Raw genomic sequence first — 26,306 nt, forward strand, 5'->3', positions numbered from 1 at the left:
TTCAAGAGCTTATAAAGCAAAACTTCTTTTTCGGTTAAACTTCTTTGATACTAACTGCTGGCAAAAAACCCCACAAAAAAACAAAAAAAACACCAAAAACAAAAAGAAAAACCCAAAAAACAAAACCAAAAACAAACCCCACTTAAAAAAATTCAACATTTTGTAACTCTGTTCCTCTTTCCTTTCAACAGGAAATGGCACCTCCCTCCTTAAATGAAGATACTGGTTAAAGCACATGCTGCAGTGAAAGTGTGACAGTAAAGAGATTATTTGGCTTTTTTGTTGTTGTTGGCTGTGTTGGGTCTTCGTTGCTGCGCTCGGGCTTTCTCTAGTTGCAGCGAGTAGGGGCTACTCTTCCTTGCCGCGCGTGGACTGCTCATTGCGGTGGCTTCTCTTGTTGTGGAGCACAGTCTCTAGGCGCACAGGCTTCAGTAGTTGTGGCACGTGGGCTCAGTAGTTGTGGCTCGCGGGCTCTAGAGCACAGGCTCAGTAGTTGCAGCACACGGGCTATGTGGGATCTTCCTGGAGCAGGGCTCGAACCCGTGTCCCCTGCATTGGCAGGGGGATTCTTAACCACTGCGCCACCAGGGAAGTCCCAAGAAATGATTTGACTTTTAAACAATAAATTGACCAAATATTCCTACTGAGATGTTATTCCAAGGGGAAAAATAAAAAAAGAAACTTTAAGCTTTTTCAGTATGCATATTGTCAGTAATAACATTCATACTGTTATTTCTGAAATATATCAGTATAAAGCGTATATGTAATCCTTGGGAACCAAGATTTTCAGTATTGGAGAAAGGAAATACACATATAAAAATCAAAGAAATTAAGTAAAAACACTACAACCCTAAATTTGAATTTAGAAATATCAGTATGAACTCATGGCACATTTCATTTCCATTAAAAAAAAGGCTGTCCACAGGAAAGGCCTAGAACAATGATCAACCCAATGCACACCCCTATTCTCCTATCATCTCTAAATATAATTTCCCACTAAAAGTCACCTGGGATCCTCAGAGCTCAAGGGCTAAATCTACATCTGGGGCAAGAAATGTACAAGAAAGCCTAGGACATTTTGGTTGTATCAGAAAGCAAAGAAGAAAGCAAAGATCATAGGAGTTGTGTCAAAAAGATTCAGGAGCCAATTCAAAGGTGTTCCCACTGGTCAAAGATAGGACAATTTTAGCATTCAAAAATAACAGCAATTGAGATAAATCTACCAGGTTAAAAATCAATGAGCGTTGATTTTTTAAAATGTCATTGGTCACCTTTGGAGGATGCCAAGGAATCATCACATTCTGAAAACTGATAAAAGAATAAAGCATCCTACCTTTTCTGTTACAAACTGAATCTCAGTCAAGTAGTTGATGTGAGAAATTTCTTTATAGAATTTCAGGTAATAAATGCAGAGGAAAAGATAGACTATCACCATTTTGGAAACCCTAGTGAAATAATGTATCCAGGTAATGATAATCAGTGAATCCAGAATCATTAGATGAAAAGCTGACTGGAAACTTTACAGTGCATGGATAGGTCTGACAACATTAGAACCTGCTAAGTTAATTTTAATATCCCCTAAAGAGAAAGGACTAGATATTAAGTGTCTTCTGATGTGGAGCAATAGAGGAACACAACACCACCTGTGAAGTATTCTTGCTAGAGAGGATGTAATCAATAAAATTGTGAGAAAAACTGCAGTTACTACAATACATAAGCTGCAAGAAATCTCTTTTTAAAATACATCACTGAATGCAAATGTAGGATCTGATTTGACCATACCAACTGTTAAAAATCATTTGAGACTATCTGGAAATTTTCAATACTAATTTGATGACATTAGGAAATTATTTTTAAAGGTGGGATAAATTTTGGTGATGTTTTTTAACAGTCATAATCTTTTAAAAATACATCCTTAAATATATATGGATGTAAAGATACAATATCCCAGAAAGTAAGAACGTGCTCAAAAAAATAAAAACAACCCCATATTGATGGGAGTATGTCAAAGGAGAACAAAAAAGAACTGAAGGGACTTCCCTGGTGGCGCAGTGGTTAAGAATCCACCTGCCAACGCAGTGGACACAGGTTAGATCCCTGGTCCAGGAAGATCCCACATGCCACGGAGCAACTAAGCCCATGGGCCACAACTCCTGAGCCTGCTCTCTAGAGCCCACGAGCCACAACTACTGAGCCTGCGCACCACGACTACTGAGGCCCGAGCACCTAGAGCCGGGGCTCCGCAACAAGAGAAGCCACCGCAATGAGAAGCCCGCGCACCACAACAAAGAGTAGCCCCCGCTCGCCGCAACTAGAGAAAGCCCGCGCACAGCAACGCAGACCCAATACAGCCAAAAATAAATAAATTTATATCAAAAAAATTCTAAATAATTTCTGTAAGTACTCTGCCCTTAAGGAAGTGAAGCATAACCCCCTTTCCTTAGGTGTAGACGGCACATAATGACTTCTTCCAAAGTGTATAGTATGTAAAGTGAGGGGAAAAAAGTAACTTTATAGTAGAGAAACCTGACAAGTACTAGCCAGGTGATCATGGAAAATATCAACTGTCATAAATCATGCTCATAGAATGTACCCTGCATATGATGCTATAGGAATGACACTTTACCTCAGTAGTCTTCCTTCTAATAACCCATAACTACTCTCTTAACATGAGAAAAACATCAGACAAATTCCATCAATGGGGAATCGTACAAAAATGCCTCACCATTACTCCTGGAAGATGAGAAGGCCATCAAAACACGGATAGTCTGAAAAACTGCCACAGCCAAGAGCCTAGGAGACATGACAACTAAATAAGTGTGTTATCCTGAATGGGATCCTGGCTCAGAAGGACAATAGGTAAACACTACGAAAATCTAAATAAAATATGGACTTTAGTAATAATGTATCAATATTGGTTCTTAATTGTAACAAACATATCCTACTAATATAATGTTACTAATAAGGGACACTGGGTGTGGCTTATGTGGGAATTCTCCATACTGTCTTATCAATCTATTTGTATTTCTAAAACTGTTCTAAAAATAAAATCTAAAAAAAAAAAAAAAAAATCTATTAAAAAGAAAACAATATACAAGTCGGAATTTGCCTCAAAACAATGGATGGAGAGTATGTGGGGTACAGATGCAGACAAGATTGACCATAAATTGATAATATTGAACTGGGTGATGGTTACATAAGAGTACCCCTTTTCTTCTGAATATTTTTAAAGGTCATAGTTCAAAAAATAGTTAAAAATTTTTTTTCTTTGAGCAACATCAACCTATAATTACGTGCTCTCAGGGCAAACAGTGTGATCACGTGTACCTAGTTTCCGCATGCAGGCAGAAGCAGTGGATTGATTTGAGAAAACTTTTTAAGACTTTAAGTGATTAATATAACTCAAGTGACCCTTGCGGAGACAAGGTCTGCATTTTTGCCTTTGGAGTTTCCAGGGACTCCTTTCTAGAAGAAACAAGAACAACGACTATCTTAAGTTTCCGCAGTGGACCTCCCTCTGACCCTGCAGCTTTTGTACCGACGCTAGAGCACAAAGATGGCACCCCCGGACCCAGAGCGCAGCTCCCAACGCGCAGAGAGCTCACCTGGGCGCAGCGGCAGCACGTGGGCTCAGCGGCAGCACGTGGATGCAGACTGCGCAGGCGCGCGCTGGCGAGCGGGCTGGGCGTCCAGAGCGAGGTAAGCGCAGCGAGCGCCCCTGGCTGCCGGGCTCGCGGACACGGGCAGGTGCCACCACCGCCAGGCTTCAGAGACTGGTCGGGGTCAGCGGCCCTTTTGCCTCTTTCCAGGTCAGGATTCCCAGGCGCATGGGGAAGCGAAAGGGACTGCGTGAGGGTTACGGGGCTTCAGTCGTTGGGGGCCGGACGTTGGGCTCTGGACGTTGAGGTCGAGCGTTGAGGTCGTGCGTTGAGCGGGTACCAGGGGACTGGAAGTGGGGAGAGTACGGAAGGTTGGAGAAGCCCTGGGAGCTTTGGCTGGGAAGGCAGGTCTGGGGTAGGAGGTTTTGGTGGGGAGGATCCTGTATTGGGAGGAGGGGTGAGAGACGTGGGAGTTGAGCTTTGGGCAAATGGGGGCCTTGCAGCAGATTTGGAAAATAGTTAACACTTCCAAGCATGACTCTCCTAAGTGTGAACATCCACTTGCATCCCATTGGAGGACCTCTTTCCCCTTCACTCAAACAATTTGGTTTGTGGATTCAATGTCTTCATTTAGCTCAAAGCTACAGTGCAAACAATACTTTTTAGACTTTTTCTCCTACTTCTTATCTACTGTAGAAAGGAAGATACATCGCAGCATTCGCTTACATATAGGTGAGGCAGCACTGGTTCATTTAACACGTATTTATAGCATGTTTGCTGTGTACTAGTCGCTTTTCTTGGCACTCAGGCCCTGCTATAAATATGCTTGCCCTGTTGGCCTCTGGTTCCCTTATTGAGCCGTCCGGGTATTGAATGCACAATTGCACTGCCTAGGAATGTGACCTGAATTTTCATGTTAGCTGTGTAAGGGCGCTGGTCCTCGTGGGTTTGGTGAGTTACTAAACCTTCTCAGGTCTCCCTTCCTTGCCCGTAGGAATAAAGAAATAGGAATACTTTAATCCTCAAATTATTTTCGTCTTCAGTGTGCAAACTGATTCCACCTGAGTGGAAGAAATTCTTTGTGTGTGGGAGCGGTAATAGAAGTAAAGTAAAAATAACGGCTGCCTTTTAAGGATTGAGTAAGGACCTGCCACTGTGCTGGGTAGTTTACATACAGTGTCACATTTAATCCTCATGATTAGGTGTTGTGAGGAAGTTACTACTGCTGGCCACACTTCACAGCCACTGAATCCTAGGAAGATGAAGTGATCTGCCTGAGGCAGCATAGCTAAATGAGGAAGGTGAGACTGCTCAGACTTGGGTCTGACCGACTTTAAAGCTCATGTTCTGTGGAACCATCGAGTTTCATAGCTTTAAAACTGACTGTTTCCTTTGAATAGCCATTCTCTCAGAATGCAGGGGGTTACCAGGAGGACAAAAGCAAACAGAAGAAAAAGTGTTAAGTATCTGCTGCATGCACTTTTGGTATTAAAGGAATTAACTCACTGTGGGTTTACTCTGGCCTCTAGGTTGTGGTCTCTTGGAAAGACAGGAGAGGCCTTATGTCACTGTTTACAGTGTATCCTGGGATGCTCCGGGCTTCATAGGGGAAGGGTAGCTGGATTCCAAGGGAGTAAAAGAAAGGTTTTGCCCCTTGGGGAGCATCAAGTCTTACTGAGATCAATTCATGAAGTACAGAACAAAAGGACAACACAAAACCAAGGCCTTATTTTTGCCTGTAGAACTGCAGAAGTTAGTTATTTTCATTCCACTGCTCTTTTATTACATCAGTGATTCCTTAAAGAAATTTGGGAACCCTTCTAATTAATCTCTAGTGTTGACTAAGGAAACACGAAACTAATTACTGTAGATCTGAGGATGATCATAAATATATTTTATTCATCACTAGTAGCGTGTAAAAAATAGTGGATTGTGTATGGGGGAACTGCTTATTTTAAAACTGTGTGAGGTTAGCCTGTCCTCAAGGTATGACCCCCCAAAGCAGTATCTGTCACACCTCTGTACCTGTATATTCCAGAAGTTTGCAACCCAAGGTTGGGAAACACAGAACTATGGTATAAGGCCTGCCCTCTCCAGATTCAAATATGCCCCAGTGCTTGACACACGATGAAGCACATTCTTGGTTTTTTTTAATGTTCAAATTCAGCTTTAAAAGTGTATTTTGTATCCCAATTGTGGTGGTTACATAAATCTATATATGTGTTAAAATTCACAGAACTATAAAACAAAAGAAAAAAGACAATTGCATGGTAGGATAATTACACATTTAAAAAAAATTAAATTCCAAAGGATTTTAGATGACTGCAAGTTTTATGGGTACTCACAGTAGTCCAGGCTTCCCTCCAAAAGCTAGTGCACAGGCGGAAGTAACTTTCAGAGTCAGGGATAGTGTGATTCTCCTGTTGACCCTTTGTCGGCCCACATCTAGAATCCTGTGCTGTTAGGAGAGTCCTGTCTATATGAGGGTTTCGGATGAACTAGAGAAAGTGCTGAATTGTGAGAAGTCTAGAAGGTTAAGGACCTGGAGGAAAGTGGACATGGTGGCCATTTCAGATGTTTGAACGGTTGGGGTCACGGGGCAGCAACAGGAGTCACTTGGGAAGAGAACCATTTTATGAAGAAGCATGCAGTACGGTTGGCCGTCCAAAATGAAAGGACGTTAGAAGCTTCTAGTTATAGGACAGGGCTAGATGTCTGTTTGCCCTGGGCGTTGTAGTGAAAATTCCTAAATTGGGTGAGGCAAGTGAGATAACCTAAATTCTAACCTGAATAGTCCACCATAGGTGGAGCTTCTTTTAAGCTTAAATCCTTTTTGTTTGCTGCTTACACTTTACATTGGGTCTAAAACTGATTCTGTTATCCTTCCTAAAGTCAAATAACTTTATTAATTTTTGGACTTTGGAAGAGTTGAGGTAAGACATGAAGTATTGCTATTAAATTTCAGTAAACCTCATAGCATGGTGTAATTCTCCCTTTAAGATTGCTAGATGAAATTTCAGACAGTGAATTTTAACTTTCCCTGTCCGGGTTGTCAGGAAAACAGTGCAATAGTGCATTTTAGATAGTTTTATCATACGAGTATCTTTTGAATGCCGCATTGTACCAGACGCCGTGGTAGGCACTGTGGGAAATCAGAGGGTTTTTTGTTAATTGTTTTAGTAAGACATGGTTCCTGCACTCAGGCAACTTAAAATAATTGTCTATAGGTAACTCTACAGGGTAGTAAGGAGTTACGGATTGACTGTCAGCCTTACTTATTAATAAGGACAAAGTTAGGAAAGCTATTTCAGGATTTAAAGGCTGTGTATTGAGGGTCCCAATGGTGTCTTGAGACAGTGTCTGTACCCTGGTTTTGTGGTTTAAATATTACTGTGATCTTTTACTTGGTTTAAAATTAACCACAGTTTACGAAAAAAAGTTTGATTGAACATGCAGTGATATTTTAATCTTTAACATGATTTTTTATGTAAGAGTAATTCATCCTTAAATATAATTTGGAAAACGAAAAAGACAGTGAAAAAGATTTCCTCAACTTACCTACCCCAGAACACTGTTATTTAAAATTTAATGTATCTCAGTCATCTTTTTTACATAGAGTTTTGTTCTTTTTTATTTTGCAGTTATTATACTGAATATACAGTGTTTTTCTGATCTTTCACTTGCCATTCTAATAGACGTTTTACAATGTTTTTGAAAACTGTGATTCTAAATGGTAGTGTAATATTCTATGTAGCAGAAGCATCACTGTTAACTTTCTTTTTTCCTTTTTTTTTCTATTTTAAATGGATATTTATACATGCCGTATTTTTTGATATTTAAGATTATTTCAGTGGGATGATTTCTAGAATAGACTTGTCAGGTGAGTGGCTATGGATATTTTTAAGAATATATATTATATGTTATTATATATGTATAATATGCACATATATATTATATAACTATATTATGTATAATACACATGTACATATATAAATCTCCAACTTATTTCTCAGGCAGAACATATTAATTTATATTCCCTTCAGTAATGAGTGTTTTAATTGCACCTGTGCTGTATAGAAAATAATATATAGTTATTTCAATTTGAATTTTTTTGTTACAAACGAGGTTGAATGTTTTCCCCCTTACGTTTATCAATGAATCTTCATCCTCTATGTATCCTTTCATGCCTTTTGCTCATTTATTTGATTGGTATCTGTGTCCATTGGGCTGCAAATAACAGAAAACCCAAAGGTGTATTTTTCTGATGCCACAGCAAGTCTGTGCCTAGGCAGATCAGGGCTAGAGTCAGGGCTTCTGCCAGGGACACCAGACTCTGCCTTCTCCTCTCCACTGTCCTGAGGGTGTGCTGCTTTCTCATGCTTACTGCTTTCTCATTGCATTGTGGGTGATACATCTTCAGGCCTCAGGTCCGTGTTGCAGGAAGAAAGTGAAAGACCCTGCTAACCAAATCTGTCCCTGTTCATCAGGAAAGGACAGAGCTTTCTGAGAAGCTCCACTCAGAACTCTGATTGTGGCCAGTATTGTCTCTAACTCAAGCTGGCAAATCAGAAGTAGAAGGTGGTGTTTGGGTCGGTTACCCACAGCGTCTGCTACAGTTTCTGGATGTTTTTACTATTTATCCCACTTTTTAAAAGATATCAAATTTGTCATCTTTGTGTTAATACTTATTTTCTGACCTCTTTGCTATTTTTTGTAAGTTTTTAATTGTTCATTTAATCATGTTTGCTATCATTTTGTTTATGGTATTTTACCACTTTAAAAAAGGGACTTCCTTCGTCGTCCAGTGGTTAAGGCTGGGAGATTGCAATGCAAGGGGCACAGGTTTGATCCCTGGTCGGGGAACTAAGATCCCCAAAAATAAAAAAATAAATAAAACCCAAACTCCTCATCCTCCAATGTGGGTGTTGCACACTGATTCTCTGGGAAGCAAAATCTGAGATGGAGGTTTGTGTAGTGTGATGAGTGAACATGGCCTGTTTGGTACTAGTTTCTTTTGGAGTTAGTTGAAGTGGACTTCGTAGTCCATTATGTCTCAGTGTTGGAAAAATGAATGTTCTTGGTTGTATTGGTTCCTATTAGATCAAGTTTACTGTGTTAGTAAAATATATATCACTGCTTGTTTTCTATCTGTTGACTAGTATGTGTCTAAAGCAGGTGTGTCCTTATTGTGACTGAATTTCTCCTCTAATCAGTTTTTACTTTATACATCTCAAGGCGATGTCATTGTGAGTCAGAGATGTCTGGCTGCTCTCTCTCCTGGGAGGGTTTCTTTTACCAATGTAAAATACCTCTCTTTATCCCAATATTTTCTACCTTGAGTTCTATTTTATCTGCTATTAATGCTATTAATATTAGCAGCCCAACTTTATTTTGGTTATCTGCATAGCACATATTTTAGTTCTTTTATTTTCAAGCTTACCATGTATTTTGTTTTAATGTGTGCCTTTTGTGCACAGTACATATCTGGATATTTTTCTCCCTGGGTCTATCTCTCATTTTCTATTTTGAGACTGAATCATTGATATTTAGATTACTTGGGCTTGGGTCTGTCATCTTATTTGATGTTTTCTGTTTACCATACTTGAATTTTTTTTCCCCTGTTGGATTGTGATTTTAAAGTTATGCTTTGTTTTTGTCCTTGCAGTAGTTGCCCTAATAATTTTTTAAAAATTTTATGTATGTATGTATTTATTTATTTATGGCTGCGTTGGGTCCTCATTGCTGCGCGTGGCCTTTCCCTAGTTGCGATGAGCGGGGGCCACTCTTTATTGCGGTGCATGGGCCTCTCACTGCGGTGGCCTCTCTTGTTGCAGAGCATGGGCTCTAGGCGTGCGGGCTTCAGCAGTTGGGGCACGTGGGCTCTAGAGCACAGGCTCAGTAGATGTGGCACACGGGCTTAGTTGCTCCACAGCATGTGGGATCCTCCCGGACCAGGGATCGAACCCGTGTCCCCTGCATTGGCAGGCGGATTCTCAACCACTGTACCACTAGGGAAGCCTGCCCTAATAATTTAAATGCATGTTCTTTATATTTCTTGTACAGAGTCTAGCGTTACTCAGTATTCACATCCCCACCCAGCATCCCCTGGAAGTTATTTTCCTTTTGTAATTTCACAGTATTTCTGTCTTACTGCATCCATCATAGTAGTTCTCAGTCTGATCCTTCAGTTTAGGTATACCTGAACATACCTGCTACAGGTATGCTTTCCCTGACAGCTGCAGTATCTCCCGCCACAGCTGCCCATCTGCCGGCCTTCTAGTAGAGATCTTCCCAGGATCTGGTCCCCTGAGAGTTCCCCACCTGTAAGTCTGCTTGTGTATTTCTTTTCTTTCTTTCTTTTTTTAAATTTCATTATCTTTTCTGTACTGTCATTGAATTAGGCTGGGCCTGATTTAGAGCAGAGATAGAAGTTTTAGGACACCACGAGGGAGGATTTTTCTGCTCTTTCTTTATCTTCTATTTAAAATAAGGTCAAATAATATTTAGCTATTACTCATACCAGTTTCAGCTATCTGTTGCCTTTTTTTTTCCTGAGCAGTTTTGGGAAGATAGGCAGAAGTTTTATCTTCAGGCTAAAGACAAAGCTATAGGTCACTACTTAAAAATAAGAGTTGTTTGTCCACTTATATTACTTCTCCTGCGCAAACACTTAGTATTTTCAAGGAGTAATAGGAAAACAACAAGCCCACATGATGTCTGATTAGAGGTTTCTCAGAGGCGCTTTGCAACAGTATGTGTACCTTATTTTCAGTGAAGGGCACACACAGATAAGTCCTTAAAAGCAGTAGATACAAGTTACAATTTATGGAAGCCCAGCTGGAGATCATGAAACAGGACTTGGGAAAAACAGACCAAACCGGAATCAGCTGAGGTAAATTGTGAAGGATGACTAGGAAGGAAAGGGTTGACCAGGTGGATGAGAGAGCGAGGGCGTTCTGGGGACCGGGTTCAGCATAGTCAAAGACATAGCAGAGCAACAAGTAGGGGAGGGTAGAGGGATTCTGAGAGGCTAGACAGGTAGGGGATGACCTGATCTAAACACTACCCTCTATTGTATTTCACCATTAAGTTGTAGGCTTTAGGTCGGAAATACTTTGTTTAAAACTTGATGGTCCTTTTCTATTCATGTTGTTTCCAGAAGCTTTTTAAAGTAAGGAATGGTGTCGAATCCAGAGATAACTTTTGATGTCTCTTGATTTGCCCATTGTCGAATTCTGTTAAACTTGGAGTTTGTACTTAAAGAATCGTTCTTTTCTTGTGCCCGTAGAACAGGCTTTGATATCATGGTTGCAGTTACATCTGCTTTGGAATCATTGATGAGAAAGAGCTGTTACATAAAAAGAAATCACCTGGCCCTGCAGTGCTTCTACTTTTGGAATTAAAAGTTGCCTTTTAAATACATTTCTTCCCTTAGACTTCTGTGAATGTTAATTTGCTGCTTAATATGATGTCAAGAAATAATTTGGAGGCATCTAGCTGTAAAATGACAGAGCCATTTAATTTTGAGAAAAATGAAAGCAAGCTTCCACCGCATGAGTCTTTGAGAAGTCCCGGAGGACATCCTAACCATCCTAACTTCAGGTTGAAAAGCCCAGAGAATGGAAATAAAAACAAAAATTTTTTGCTTTGTGAGCAAACCAAACAGTATCTGGCTAGTCAGGAAGACAATTCAGTATCTTCAAACTCAAACGGCATTAGTGGAGAAGTGGCTGGATCCAAAGGAGACAGGAAGATGCTGCCAGCAGGTGAGTAAAACCTGTAGGCTTAATACTACTTGATTCTGATGGTTTGTTCGACTTATCGAAAGTATGTGTAACTATACACCAGTGCGCTATTAACAGAACAGCCAAATGGCTAACTTAACAGGATTTGCATATACATACTAATTTAGAAGGAAAAACCAGATGCCAAGTAGCTACCTTTGGCTACATTAATCACAGAAGGATCCCTGAGGAGAAAGTGTCTTCAGACAAGCCTCCCTCCTCCCCACCCGCCCCAATCCAGAGATATACTGGGAATGTAGAAAGGAAACACTCTGGTTTTTTATGGGTGTTCTAAAGATTGGCCATATTCTAAAAATACTATGCAGATTTTATGCATGTAATAGCTCACAAAGATATACCTAAGACATTAACTTGTTTCATTTGATTTTTTAAAAAATCATTCCTTTAGTCTTAATTCTAAAAATCTGCTTTTAAGGGAGACTGGGGCCTGGTGGAATTTAGCCTCTGTGAATGTGTATGAGATATGATCTTTTAATATTATGATGATGTAGTTTTCAGAGTATGGCCCTTGGGCCTCTGGAGTCACAACTATTTTCCTAATAATATTAAAACATTATTTGCTCTTTTTCACTGTGCTGACTTTATGCTGGTGGTGCAAAAGCAAAGGTGAGTAGACTCTGGCACCTTGTTAACTTGCCTTTAGCAGGGGTACCAGCCTGGGCTAGTGGTCATTGTTTTTCATTTTCATTCCCTTGCAGTTAAGACAAAACAAGCCAGAAGTGTCAGTTTTACTTAAGAATGCCCTTGATAAAGCAGTACAAATTTATTAATAAGTCTTGAGCCTTGTGTACAGGTATTTTTAGTATTTTGTTTAACAAAATGGGAATTACTCCTAACTTTTGCTGCTTACTGAAGTATGAAAAGCATGTGTGTGATTGAGTTGTGAGCTGAATGGAAACTTTTTTTCTTGGAACATCATTTTTAATTGAAAAGAATGACACGCTGTGGTCATTTGGGCTTAGATATCTGGCAGTCATTTTCTCAAAAATGGACAAAGTGAGCCTGTCACTTCAAAGAAAACAGCTGACAGTATTTTGTTGCTAATGATAAAGTGCAAGCTTTCAAGCAAAAATGAGAATTTCAGGAAATGTGTATCTGCCACTCTGAGCTTGACAGCTTCCCAATACTTAAAAGACTTTCCTGGTGAGATGCATGGTGATATTAACACATAAGGTTTTTCGGTACTGTCTTATGAAATGTGTCAACATTTGGAAGATCTGCATAACTCAAGAGTTTCTCAGTCTTTTCCTGAAGACCAATGCATGATGCTCTGTAGTCCTGCATGGGTAAGAATCCATTTAAAGTGCAAGATAAATCAATGGATTCTAATATAATAGTATGAAAAGTTTATTGATAACGGTTTTAGATTCCACATTGCAACTAACCCTTAAACTACCACTTGAGTTTTGGTGTGAATTAAAGGAGAATATCTACAGTTACCTGAGAAGGCCATAAAATACTACTCCTATTTGCAACCACGTATGTGTGTGAGGCCAGACTTACTTCACAATTAAAGCAACATATCATTAACAAATTGGATTCAAAAGCAGATACGAGAATCCAACTATCATTGGTTAAGGCAAACATTAAAGAGATGTGCAAAAATGTAAAACAGTGCCACTCTCCACACAATTTTTTTTTTTTTGCTTTGGAAAATAGTTTTTAAAAAACCATGTCAACATGTAATGCATTTATTATTTTTAAGTAAATATATTTAAATGTTTAGTTTTAATTTCAAATACTAATATTTGAAATTTCTAATACTTAGTTTTAATTTCTAATAATGCTAAATATTGATAGTTACAAGCCATGTAAACAAAAGCTCTTTGAGGTCCTCAGTAATTTCTAAGGGTGTAGATGAGTCTGGAGTTCAAAAAGCTTGGTAACTGTTGCCTTCGTGAATGGAGAAAAGTTCACAGTGAGGTATATAGTACTCAAGGAAATTTCAAACAAATCCTTTTTTTTCATTAGGAGAAGTAGGATGTTACTTATTTATAGTGTAGCTTTAAGGTTATTATGGTATAGCTTTATTATCTGAATGTTACCTAATTATGTTATTGTACATTTTCAGGAATAAAGTAATATTTGACTTTTATTAGGCATTATGTTTTACATCCCAGGTAACTCTGTGTCACCATTAAATGTTGGAAATAATTCACCACCCAAAGAAGTAAATAGTGTAAGTTATTTATTTTTTTTCTATTTTATGTTTTTGGATAAAAGATTCTAAACATGTTTTTATATTGTGTTAATAAAGAATTACTCAATTTGCAGGTATTGTTCAAGGTCAGACTGTCTTATCTCTAGCCTAGTATCTTTTTAAAAATAAAATTCAACTTTTTCTATTTAGGTAATTATAGATTGACATACAGTTGGAAGAAATAATAGAGATTCTTTGTAGCCTTTACCCAGTTTCCTGTGGTAACAAGCTGAAGAGCTATAGTATAATATTACAATCAGGCTATTGACATAATACAGGCAAGATACAGAATATTTCCATCACTCGAAGGATCCCTTCTGCACCTTTTTATGGTCACATCCACTTCCCTCCTGCTCCTACCCCCTTCTTAACCCCTGGCAACCATTAATCTAATCCATATTTCCAAAATGTCATTTCAAGGATGTTATATAAATGAAATCATAGAGTGTGTACCTTTTGGGATTGGATTTTTTTCATTTAGCGTAATTCTCTGGAGATTCACCTAGATTGCTGTATGTATCAATAGTTCAGTGCTTTTTATTGCTGAGTAGTATTCTGTGGCTTATTTAAACATTCTCCCATTGAAATACATCTGGATTGTTCCCAGTTTCTGGCTATTATAACTAAAACTGCTGTAAACATTCATGTGTAAGGTTTTATGTGAACATGAGTTTTTTGTTTTTGTTTTTGCTCTAGGATAAATGCCCAGGAGTGCATTTTTGGGTCATATAGTAGTTGCATATTTAGTTTTTTAAGAAGCTGCCAAAGTGTTTTCCAGAGTGGCTGTACCATTTTACATTCCCATCGAGAATGTATGAGTGATCCAGATTCTCTGCACCCAGCATCCTCACCAGCATTTGGTGGTGTTAATATTTTTAGTTTCCCTATTGTCACATTTGTGTAGTGATAGCTCATTGTGGTTTTGTTTGCCTAATGGCTAATGATAAACATCTTTTCATGTGCTTATTTGCCATCTGTGTATCCTTTTTGGTGAAATGTTCTCCATGTCTTTGTCCATTTTCTAATTTGGATTGTTTATTTTTTTACTGCCAGGTTTTGAAGGTTCTTTATATATTACAGATTCTAGTGCTTTGTCAAATATGTGATTTACAAATAGTTTCTCCCAGTTTCCAGCTTGTCTTTTTATTCTCTTAACAGGGTGTTTAGCAGAGCAAAAGTTTTTCGCTAGGTCCTGGTCAATTTTTCCTTTTATGGATTATACTTTTGGTGTCAAGTCTAAGAACATTTTGCTGCTTTAGATGCAGAAAGTTTTGGGGTTTTTCCCCCCAAAAGTTTGTAGTTTTATATTTAAATTTGTGGTCCATTTTGAGTTAATTATAAGTTGTGAGACTTAGGTTGAGGTTAATTTTTTTTTGGCTAGGGATGTCCAATTGCTCCAGCACCATTTGTTGAAAATGTTATCTTTCCTCCACTGAATTGCTTTTGCACTTTTGTCAGAAATTAGCTGGGCTAATTTGTGTGGGTCTATTCTGGATTCTCTTTTCTTTTCCACTGATCTATGGGTCTTTCCCTCCACCAATACCACACAGTACTGGAGCTATGATGGTCAGTCTTGAAGTTGGGTACAGTGATTCCTCCCACTTTCCGTTTCTTTTTTCAAAGTCATTTAGTCTAGTTTCCTTCCTTTCCAGTATACATTTTAGAACAATCTTGTTTGTATCTACAAAAAATCTTGCTGGAATTTCGATAGTAATTGTATTAAGCCTGTATATCAATTTGAAAACTGTTGACGTCTTTGCTGTGGTGAATCTTCCAATTAACCCAATCTGTCTCCCAATTTATTTAGATATTCTTTTATTTCTTTCACTTTGTGGTTTGCAGCTTACCAGCTGTGCACGTTTTGTTAGATCTACACCTAAGTATTGTTTTTTGAGTGATTGTAAATGTGGTTATCTATTTTATTTCCATGTGTCCTCACGTTCATTGCTAATATATAAAAATATGGTTGATTTCACATGTTTATCTTGTATCCTGTGACCTTCCAGGAGTCACTTATTCTAGGAATTTTTTTGTAGACTGCTTGCAATTTTCTACATAGACAATTATATTATCTGCCAATAAAAGACAGTTTTATTTCTTCCTTTTTAAAATATATGGTTTTAATTTCCCTTTCTTGCTTTATTGCACTGACTAGAACTTCTAGCATTATGTTAAGAGTGGTGACAGTGGATATATTTGTTTCCAAACCTAGGGGGAAAGCACTGAGTCTTTTCACTGTTGAGTATAATGTTAGCTATAGAATTTTTGCAGATGATCTTTATCAAGTTGATGAAGTTTTCTCTATTCCTACTTTTCTGAGTTTATATCATGAAAAGGTATTGAAATTTTTAAGATGCTTTTTCTTCATCCATTGACATTGTGATTTTTTTCCTCCTTTAGCCTGTTAGTTTGGTGGATTGCATTGATATATATTTTTTAATTTAACCAGTCTTGCATCCGTGGAATAAACCCCACTTGGTCATGGTGTATAATTATTTTTGATATGTTGCTGAATTGTATCTGGTATTGTTTCGGTGAGGATTTTTTACATCCATTTTCATGAGAGAGCTTGGTCTGTGATTTTCTCTTTTTTATTGTCTTTGTAGTTTGGGTATCAAGGTAATATTAGTTTTCTGGAATAGAGATTGTATAGAGTTGGTATTAAATAATTCTTCTTTAAACATTTGGTAGTATTCTCCGGTAGTAAAAACCATATGGGCTTGAGGATTTATTTTTTGGGAGTTTTAAAATTATGATTCAGTTTCCTTAATATTTATAAGGCTATTCAAATTATCTATTTCATATTGTGATAATTTGTGATTTTTCAGGAATTGGTCCATTTTGCTTACATTGTGAAGTCTACATAGAGTTGTTCGAAGTATTCCATTACCATTTTTATATCTTCATGGTCTGTAGTAATATATCCCTTATTTCATTCCTGATATCGGTAATTTCTGCCTCCTCTGATTTCTTCATTGTTAGTCTTGCTAGAGATTTACCAGTTTTGTTCATCTTTTCAAAGGACCAGGTCTTGTTTCACTGATTTTTTTTCCTCCAAGTTTTTATTTTTAATTTCATTGATTTCTGCTTTTATCTTTATCGTTTCCTTCCTCTGCTTGCTTTGGGCATGTTTTGTCCTTATTGTTTAGGTTCCTGAGATGAGAACTTACATTATTAATTTGAGACTTTTCCTCTTTTCTAGTATGTGACTTTAGAGTTATAAATTTCTGTCTTGGCGATACTTTGTGTCCCACAAATTTGATATGTTGTATTTTTATTTTCTTTTAGTTCAGTGTATTTTTTAAAAATTTCCCTGAGACATCCTCTTTGACTCATGCGTTATTTAGAAGTGTATTGTCTAGTTTCCAAATGTTTGGAGATTATCTGTTCTCATTCTGTTACTGATTTCTAGTGTAAGTCCATTGTGGTTGAATAACACCGTCTGTATGATTTAAATTCTTTTAAATTGGTTGAAGTTTGTTCTATGGCCCAGGATGTTCTTGGCTGGACAAGGGTGGGAGTTCAGCTTCCCAGCATCCTTACTGCTCCCCCCCCCTCGCATATCCTCTCTACTTAACAGGAGGTGGAGGGAGGATTGGAGGTGGTGGAAGGGTTAGGAGACACTCCACTCATTACTATTGAATGGTGGTAGAAAATCCTGACTGTCCACTAGGTTTCCTCTTAACACCACCCCAGTGGTGCTGGTAGTTGGGGGGCCATGGGGGACACTCTTTACTGCCAGGCAGACGTCCATGCTCCCCATGCAGTCTCCACAGGGAGACCCCACAAGGATGAAGTGCTGGCTCCCTACTCTGTTGGCCTTCTCTGATACCACCCAAGTGGGAGAGAGGGGCACCTCACTGTAGCCTGGTGAAGGTGGAGGTCTAGGCTCCCCAGTCTACCTTTGCTGGTGGGTTGGGGCCACAGTTTTTTCTGTGGCGACTGTCTGGAGTAGAGCCGTTACTGATAAAGTTTTTCTGTCTTGCTGGGCCATCCCTTTCCTGGTCTTTTGGCTAGAGAGAGCAAGCGAGCAGGCTTTTTGTTGGGGCTTTTATTGTCTGTGCCTTTGGGTGTTTCTGACTTCTCCAGCACCACATCTGGGATATATGAGGCAGAATAAAAACTCTGGGGACTCACTGCCATGTCCTTCTCTGGGTGCCAAGTTCCTAGCCTATCTGCTGCCTTCCTTCAGTGTCACTGTATGTTTATTTTATATATAAGTCCAAGGTTTTTAGTTGTACTTAATGGTAGGAGTAAGGGAAAGTATATCTACCTTGTCTTCTTGGCAGAGGAAATCCCAAATCTAATATTTAACAAACAAAACATTATTACCAAGTTTTAATATTGCTATTCTCTTTTCTTAATAGAAGACTAGCAATAATGTGTCTCCTGCAAAATCAAAAAAAGTACACAAGTTGGTTGAGAGTTCCTTGTCCATAAATAATCCAGCACTCTTCAGCTCATTAGGACCTCCTCTTCGGTCGACAACTTGCCATTGCTGCGGTCTGTTTGGTAAGCATATTGCTCTCAGATGCCTGTTGGATTATTCCTTTACACATTTGAAAAATATTTTTATTATGTAAAACATTAAATATAAACAGAAGAGTATATATAAATCATATACCCATTTCCCAGCTTCAACAGCTGCCAACATCCTACCATTCTTGTTCATCCGTGCTTCTTTACTTGATTATTTTTTATACTTTTTTTGAGATAAAACATACTTGCATTGAAAGGCACAAACTCATAGCCCAATCAAGATGAAGAATACTTCCATCTTCTCAGAAAGTTCCCTCATGTCCTTTCCCAGTCACTATACCCCCCAGAGGCAACCACTGTTGTTGTTTCACCATAAATTAATTTTACCAGTTACAGAATTTCTTGTAAATGGAATCATACAATATAGACTCTGTGTGAAGCTTTTCCTGTTCAGAAAATATTTCTGAGTTTAATCCATGTTTTTGCATATACATTAATTTTTTTGTTCATTGCTGAGTAGCATTTCATTGCATGATATCACAGTGTGTATATCTGTTCTGTTGAACATTTCGCCTGTGTCCAGCTTTTGGCTATTATGAATAGAGCTCTCTACACATTTTTGCGTAAGTCTTTGTGTGGACATATGTTCTCGTTTCTTCTGGGTACAAACCTAGGGGTAGGATTGCTGAGTCAAAAGGTAAGTGTATGCTTAACTTTATAAGAAAAAGCCAAACCGTTTTCCAAAGTAGTTGTCCCATTTTGTATTCCCACTGGGAGTGAGTTCTGGTTGCTCCACATCTTTGTCAATATTTAGTGTTTTCAGTCCTTTTAATTTTAGCCCTTCTCATGGATGTGTAGTGGTATCTCCCTGTGGTTTTAATGTGCATGTCCCTCATGATCAATGATCTTGAGCAGTTTTCCTGTGCTCACTGGCTATTTGGGTATTTCGCTTCTTTTTTCCAATTTCTTTTAGAGTGGAGGCATTCGAGGCCAGCCTGATTTCGTTGTTTCTTTATGTGTTTTTTGTTTTGTTTTTCAGATAACTTGTTTTCCTCTGCCTGGAAACTGATAGGATTTTTTTTAAACTTCATTTCAAAAACTTCCTGGGTTTTTCTAGGTGTGATTCTCCCTGTTGGTTTTTGTCTTGTTCTTTTTAAATGGCACGAGGTGAACCTCATCAGACTCTGCTTGCAGACGTCTGTTTTCACCACCACGGATTTTCTGTTCCCTTTGATTGTTCCTTTTATATCATGTGTTCTGGGTTCTGCTTTAGGAAAATCAGTTGTGTTTCCAGTCTGTCTGATAACAACCAGGGTTCTTGGCCTTCCCCTATCAATAGAGATTGATCAGAGGCCAGACAAGAAATTCAGGCAAGGCTTTATTGGGGCCCCTGCTGCAGCAGGGGGGAGTGGGAACAAACGGCAGGTTCTCTTGCTTGCTCACTCCCTGAGTAGGGGTGAGCTTGTTGCTTATATGGGTGAGGGTAGGAGCGTGTCCAGGGGTCAGGCTGGCGGGGTGACTTTAGGCGGTTTGCCCACCTAAGATGGTATGGTGTGCAGGGGGCATGCGCAGTACCCTGCTTTTCCTCCCGACCTCCTGGTTTTGCTCCTGGCTTGTCAAAAGTGGCAGTTGGGTTTTTCTGGCCTCTTGGTATCTTTTGTCCAGAATTTGCCCCCAACTGCACATGCACGCAGTTATCTTTAGTCCCATACAGTTTCTTTGTATTTTGTGGCTCGAGGAGAGGTGTGTCCAGGTGCAAGCACTGCGGCAAAGGGGCCCAGGTCCCAGCCTGTCTCATGTCCTCCTTCTCTTTTTCATCTTGGCACTCCCCTTTCTCTGCAGTTCAAGGGAGCTTTATAAATTCAGTTTTAACACCTAATCATAAACAGCATAATTCTCTTCACATATTCTCCTTGATATGATTAATAGAATGACGTCTTTGAGACAGTCGTGTTCTTGCCAACAAATATTTGCAGTAAAACACTGGTGGTGTCTTGGGCTGTGTTCTGTAGGGTCGCTGAGGTGCTCACAGTGTAAGCAGACGTACTACTGCTCTGCCGCGTGCCAGAGAAGGGACTGGGCAGCCCACAGCATCGTGTGCAGACCCGTTCAGCAGAAGTAAGTGTGATTTTTTCTTTACATTCATTAGAGAATATTTTAAAGTACGGGGTTTTTTTTGTTTGTTTTGGTCGTATAAGGATCAAATCAGGTAAGCAGGCCATAACTGTAAAAGTTGCTGCTTTTTACTTTTTTATTTAGGTATAACATAAAGTGTACAAATCTGAAGTGAACAGCTCTACAATTTTTGATCCCCAAAACTCTGTTTTAAGTAATGTAGGTATTATCTCCATTTTGCAGATAGGGAAACTGAGGCTTGGAGATTGTGGCTATCTCCCTTTCATTAGGTGGCTTTTGGAAGAAGCACACCTGTGCACAGGGCAGACCCTTGCATAGCCAGCATGAGGTTGTTTTACTGTGTTACTACTGTGATCCTTTCTGGAAGAAGCTGTTTTGCTCTTTCTGGATTTTGTTGAGAATTTAACATTATTGTGGCCCTTACTCTGAATTGGTTCTGTGCTGTAAGTATTATAATTGGTTGCTTTATTTCAGTTTCCACAAACTTGAAGATAATAAATCACCTTTTGAAACAAAGAACATGGAAGTGAAAAAAGAGGTATGATATACTTACTTTCTCTTTGCCTTTAGAGCAAATTTTTAATGACTCCCTTTATTTTGAAATAAGAGGACTTAAGCGAAATGAAATATTTATGACTTATTTCTCCATTTCACCAGTGTTTGTTTATTCCTGTTGAATAAATCTGTACACCCTAGTGATCGATTTGGTGAGCGTTGGGGGTCTATGAGAACTGTTTATGCCAAGCTTTTTTCCAAGAAGGACTTGAGGTGGCCGTGTCTCGCTGTAGGTGGACTACTGAGAAAGTCCTCTCTTTGTAGTCCCTGCGTGCACATGCTCTCTAGCTTTGTGTACTGGATTCTGATAGGACCCTGTTATCTAAGGAGCACTTTTTCCTGTTAGTACCTTTCTTCCATTTAGATAACTGTATGGGGTAAATCATTTGCAATCTGGAAAATATCAGTGATGTCCAACTCATATTTTATAGATAAAGTTTAGCTTTCTCTAGCTGGTCCTAGCTTCTACTTTCAAAAAATAAAAATCCATTCCTATAAAAATGTTAACAAGTGAAAACTTAAAACACTACCCTCCCCACCCCCTTTTTTAAAAAATAAACTCAACATTGCCATCACCATCATGGCCTGATTCTTGGGTGATCCCAGTGCTATGCACACTGCCTATGGACGGTACGGTTTAGTGACTCTCGAAGACGTATGTTATTTCTCTACACCCTTATTCAAACCTGGGAGTCAGGCTGTTTTGACCTCGGTTCTAGCAAATAGTGGCCATGGTATCATTTATTTTATTTTATTTTTAGTTATTTTTTTTAAATTTATTTATTTTTGACTGCATTGGCTTTTCGTTGCTACACGTGGGCTTTCTCTAGTTGCGGCGATTGTGGGCTACTCTCGGTTGCGGTGCGCGGGCTTCTCATTGTAGTGGCTTCTCTTGTTGCAGAGCGTGGGCTCTAGATGCACGGACTCAGTAGTTGTGGCTCACAGGCTCTAGAGCGCAGTCTCAGTAGTTGTGGCCCACGGGCTTAGTTGCTCTGCAGCAGGTGGGATCTTCCCGGACCAGGGATCAAGCCTGTGTCCCCTGCACTGGCAGGCGGATTCTTAACCACTGCGCCACCAGGGAAGTCCGGCCATGGTATCATTTAAACATGTGCTTGTAAGTAACTCACTTAATGTGTTTTTTCAAACCAGAGTGACTGTCCTCTTGGAGTTATTAAAGAAATAGCCATTTGTGCTGATAAAATAATGTTTTCTGATTTGAGAAACCTACAACTCAGGAACACCATGGAAATAAAGGTATTTGTTGTTTAATTTCCATAGACAGAGATCCAGAGAACTATAGATTTTTATTTCCTTGTTTCCTGTGTTTGAGTTTATAAGACAGCTCCAAAATACAACTGAAATTGATAAAGATTGCAAAAACTTGTCTACAGTACTTTTTGTATCTTGTTATAAAGCTTTACAAAATTAACATTTGCTCTGTTCTCAGTGAATTATTACACCTTTTTTGTCTTTGAAAGGGTACAGTTACTGAATTCAAACACCCAGGTGACTTTTATGTGCAGTTACATTCTTCAGAAGTTTTAGAATACATGAACCAACTCTCTGCGAGCTTGAAGGAAACATATGCAAATAAGGCACATGAAGAAGATTATATTCCTGTAAAGGGGGAAGTTTGTGTTGCCAAGTACACTGTCGACCAGGTAACCCCTAATGAAATATTTAACAAGACATTTTAATTTACTTTGGTCCTATCGGCTCGACACCAGAGCTTTTAATGATGCATTAGATGGCTTGAGGTGAGACTCTGGTCACACTGCTGTTTCTCTTCCTCAGTCAGGAGTCCACGTGTGTTTGCTTACTTCCTCCCTGCCTGAGGCCTCTCCAGCTCTGCATGTAGGTTCCTCACTTGCTGGGTACAGAGTGATTGCTAGTCCTAGAGCTTGTGTTTATTTGTGTAGCTGAGGCATTAGTGTGTCACAGAGTCCGCTGGGCTAGAATAGCCTGGGAATTGTTGTGTATATTAAAGCATCTAAAATGGGCAAATTTGGGGATTTCTGAGCCAGATTCTTAGGAAATTAAGGTAACTTGTTAATAGAGTATCTCAGAACAGAACAGTAACTTTTCCTTTGCATGTTCTGTAGATTGAGAGTTTTTAAGCCTAAGATTGTGAAATGCTGTCTTGAAGCAGAATACTGTTATATTTCACTTGCAGACCTGGAACAGAGTAATAATACAAGACGTTGATGTGCTGCAGAAGGAGGCACACATCTTATATATTGATTATGGAAATGAAGAAATTATTCCAGTAAACAGAATTCACCAACTAAACAGAAAAATTGACTTGTTTCCTCCCTGTGTAAGTCTCTTTTACTTTCTGAGTTCCTAATAGCGTCCCAAAGGAGCTGTTTTTAATGTTTTGATGGTCACAATACTTGCGTGTTTGTTGCCATGGTTATTATGAGAAAGGACCTATTGGTGTATCTTTTACTGTGTGGAGAAACAATCATGGACTTTCTTGGCTCCATTTTATTAGGCATTACTTAGTTAAGTACTGCCTCAGGTAAGAAACTTAGCATTTTTAGGGACATCTTATCAATCTGCTCTTTAAAAACAATCATTTCTATATTTATTACATTATTAGGAAGCGACTTGAATTTATGTGTAACTGAGGGATAATAACCATCCTTTGATGAATTTCTCAAGCTTCAGGTCCCAAAAGGAAAAGCATTGTGGATAGAATATCAAGAGAGGCAAATAATTATTCATAAAATTGTTGATCGGATTAGTCCTTGAAGATTTTTGATGAATATTCAGCATGAAATATATTGTCTTTAAAACAATCTTTGCATAATCAATTAGAAAAAAGTCACTTTCAAGTACTAATTCTTAGTAACTTGTGTAAAATCTTTCAGGCCATAAAATGCTTTGTGGCCAATGTTACCCCAGCAGAGGGGAATTGGAGCGATGATTGTATCAAAACTATTAAATCACTGTTAATGGAGCAGTACTGCTCTGTAAAGATTGTGGACATCTTGAAAGAGGAAGTGGTTTCCTTTGCTGTGGATGTTACGCTGACAAGTTCAGGTAAGATCTGAATCTTCCTTTTTAAATGGAGCACTTAATATGTTATTTAGTGCCCACCTGTTACTCAGAGAAGAAATGGAAACATGAAGTGAGACCAAGTAAGCCCCACTCTGCAGTCATTCAGATTGTGACGGGAAATATGGCCTTGGCTCTGCCCTTGCACGTGGCCGTTTATCACAGACAAGGCACAAGTTTATAGAACTGGGTACATTAAAAGGCTAGATCTAGACTTAGTATGGGAAGACTCTATTATCTTTTTAATACAGCCATTATAATATCCCTGATTTCTACTCATTTACTGGGAAAATGCAGGATTTTTTTCTGTGAGTTTGTCCATCCTCACCATCGGTGCTTTTTCTTTGAACAACCTTCACAGAACTGCATTTGGTTAGCGTTAAGCCCATAAGCACATCGTATTTAAGTTGTGGAAATGGAAGCAGTTTGGAATCCTGTTCTTCCTTTATGGCTTTGTACATATTTAAAAAGTGACTTCTGACAGTGTGCTTATCATTGCCTCTTGGTTTCCAAGGTATTATTACTCTTCTACTGCTTGAGACCCACCATTGGTTGGTTACTTGGTAGAAAATTCAGTTAATCCTGTTGTGAAATTAAGTATAAAATCCCTGTGTTTTGTCTCTTTGCTATGTATGTTCCATGTTATGACTTGAGCTTTTGGATACTGTTTGAGGGAACTTGAAGTTTATGTGGCTGCTGGTTGACACTTGTTTCAGCCATACTTTATGTCTGAGATGAAGTAGTCTTATGTCTTAAATTTATTTTTTCTTATAAATGGTGGTCATTCTAAACATGCCAGTGAGGTGGTAACTAAATCTTCCATGTTATTCATAATTTTTGAGTGAAATATTTTTATTAAATTTTTTGTTAAGTGATGATGGGGATTTTGACTCAATTTTTTTCTAATAAATTTATTTTTATTTATTTTTGGCTGCATTGGGTCTTTGTTGCTGCAGGCGGGCTTCCTCTAGTTGCCGCGAGCGGGGGCTGCCCTTCGTTGCGGTGTGTGGGCTTCTCATTGCGGTGGCTTCTCATTGCAGAGCACAGGCTCTAGGTGCGTGGGCTTCAGTAGTTGTGGCACACGGGCTCAGTAGTTGTGGCTCATGGGCTCTAGAGCGCAGGCTCAGTAGTTGTGGTGCACGGGCTTAGTTGCTCCGCGGCATGTGGGATCTTCCTGGACCAGGGCATGAACCCGTGTCCCCTGCATTGGCAGGCAGATTCTTAACCACTGCACCACCAGGGAAGCCCCTTGACTCAATTTTAAAGCTGAAAATTAATAAACTATATTTTGCACATAGAAACTGAACTAGTAAGAAATATGCCAGTGTGCCAATAGCTATAATCTTTAAATCATGTGATTGATTCATTTCTTTTGTATTCTTATCCTTTAATACTTAGTATAATATCTCAGTGGAAATATGTTCTCTTAATGACTTTTAGGAAAATTCTTAGACCATGTGCTCATAGAAATGGGATATGGCTTGAAACCCAAGGGACAAAATTCTAAGAAGCAAAGTACAGATTCAAGTGAGTATACAGATTAATATTGAACGGTGTAGTGATTTTAGTTATTGAAGAAATTATTGTCTCTTGTCTGTATTCCTAGAGTACTGCCTATATGAAATCCCTGAAACATCAATTTTGGGTGAGACAGCTCGGCTGAACAGTTCTCAGTAGTTTTTTTTGCCATCTGGAGGCGAAAACTCAATACTTACTGGTCTAAAAGTTATCACGGTTGAAATCCTAAATGATGGTGGTGTCCTAGTGAGAGTGTAAAGTGAGAGAAGTGAACTTGAACTTACAATACCAAGGGAGAAGCTGTGATGGGAGAGGTGGAAAGAGAACAGGGAAAATGTTGCCAGAATAACAGAAGAGCAAATGTTCTGGGAAGGAGTCATCAGCAATAATAAATGCTGCAAAGGGTCAAGTGGAAGGAACAAAATCCCCCCAGCAGTATCTGCTTCACTAAGGCACTGTGGAGGTGCCTTCAGGGAGCATATGCTGTGGGCAGTATACGCCCACATAGAGAAGAGATTATAAAACAGTTGGTGGCAGAATCGCAGAGTGCAGTGGGGGCCCTGGGAAAGGCACCTGACCCAGACTGGGAGGAAAGCCTTTCACAGTGACATCATACTGAGCAGGAAATACTCAAGTTGCTGGGAGATTTGGGAGTATGTTCTGGGAAAAAAGACCAGCATGTATTAAGGCCTAGAGGTGTGAAAGAGCACAGTTAGGCCTGAAAAACTGGAAAATTGGATTAATGAAACCAAAAAGGCTTATATTTCTGCTTTTTGATAAGGTGATCTTGAAGATGTCAGGAAAATCATAGCTGAAAACAAAATTGTTGTAGACAGAAGGGACCTAATCCCCAAAGTGTTGACTTTGAATGTAGGTGATGAGTTTTGCGGTGTGGTCGCCCACATTCACACTCCAGAAGACTTCTTTTGTCAACAGCTACAAAGTGGGCGTAAG

General features: G+C 39.0%; 1 protein-coding gene across 1 annotated transcript in view; it reads left to right on the plus strand.

The window, feature by feature from the left end:
• The first annotated feature begins 11,067 nt into the window (after positions 1-11,067).
• Positions 11,068-26,306, plus strand: part of TDRD1 (tudor domain containing 1) — a 36,316-nt gene continuing 21,077 nt past the window's right edge. Inside the window, exons 1-11 of the mRNA XM_068549053.1 lie at positions 11,068-11,365; positions 13,525-13,583; positions 17,972-18,116; positions 20,096-20,201; positions 20,694-20,757; positions 21,924-22,028; positions 22,253-22,435; positions 22,948-23,091; positions 23,648-23,819; positions 25,275-25,361; positions 26,134-26,301. Coding sequence (XP_068405154.1) covers positions 11,068-11,365; positions 13,525-13,583; positions 17,972-18,116; positions 20,096-20,201; positions 20,694-20,757; positions 21,924-22,028; positions 22,253-22,435; positions 22,948-23,091; positions 23,648-23,819; positions 25,275-25,361; positions 26,134-26,301 — 1,531 coding nt within the window. The remainder of the gene's footprint in view (positions 11,366-13,524; positions 13,584-17,971; positions 18,117-20,095; positions 20,202-20,693; positions 20,758-21,923; positions 22,029-22,252; positions 22,436-22,947; positions 23,092-23,647; positions 23,820-25,274; positions 25,362-26,133; positions 26,302-26,306) is intronic.

Source organism: Eschrichtius robustus, chromosome 7, assembly GCF_028021215.1.
Source record: "Eschrichtius robustus isolate mEscRob2 chromosome 7, mEscRob2.pri, whole genome shotgun sequence".
Taxonomy (NCBI): domain Eukaryota; kingdom Metazoa; phylum Chordata; class Mammalia; order Artiodactyla; family Eschrichtiidae; genus Eschrichtius; species Eschrichtius robustus.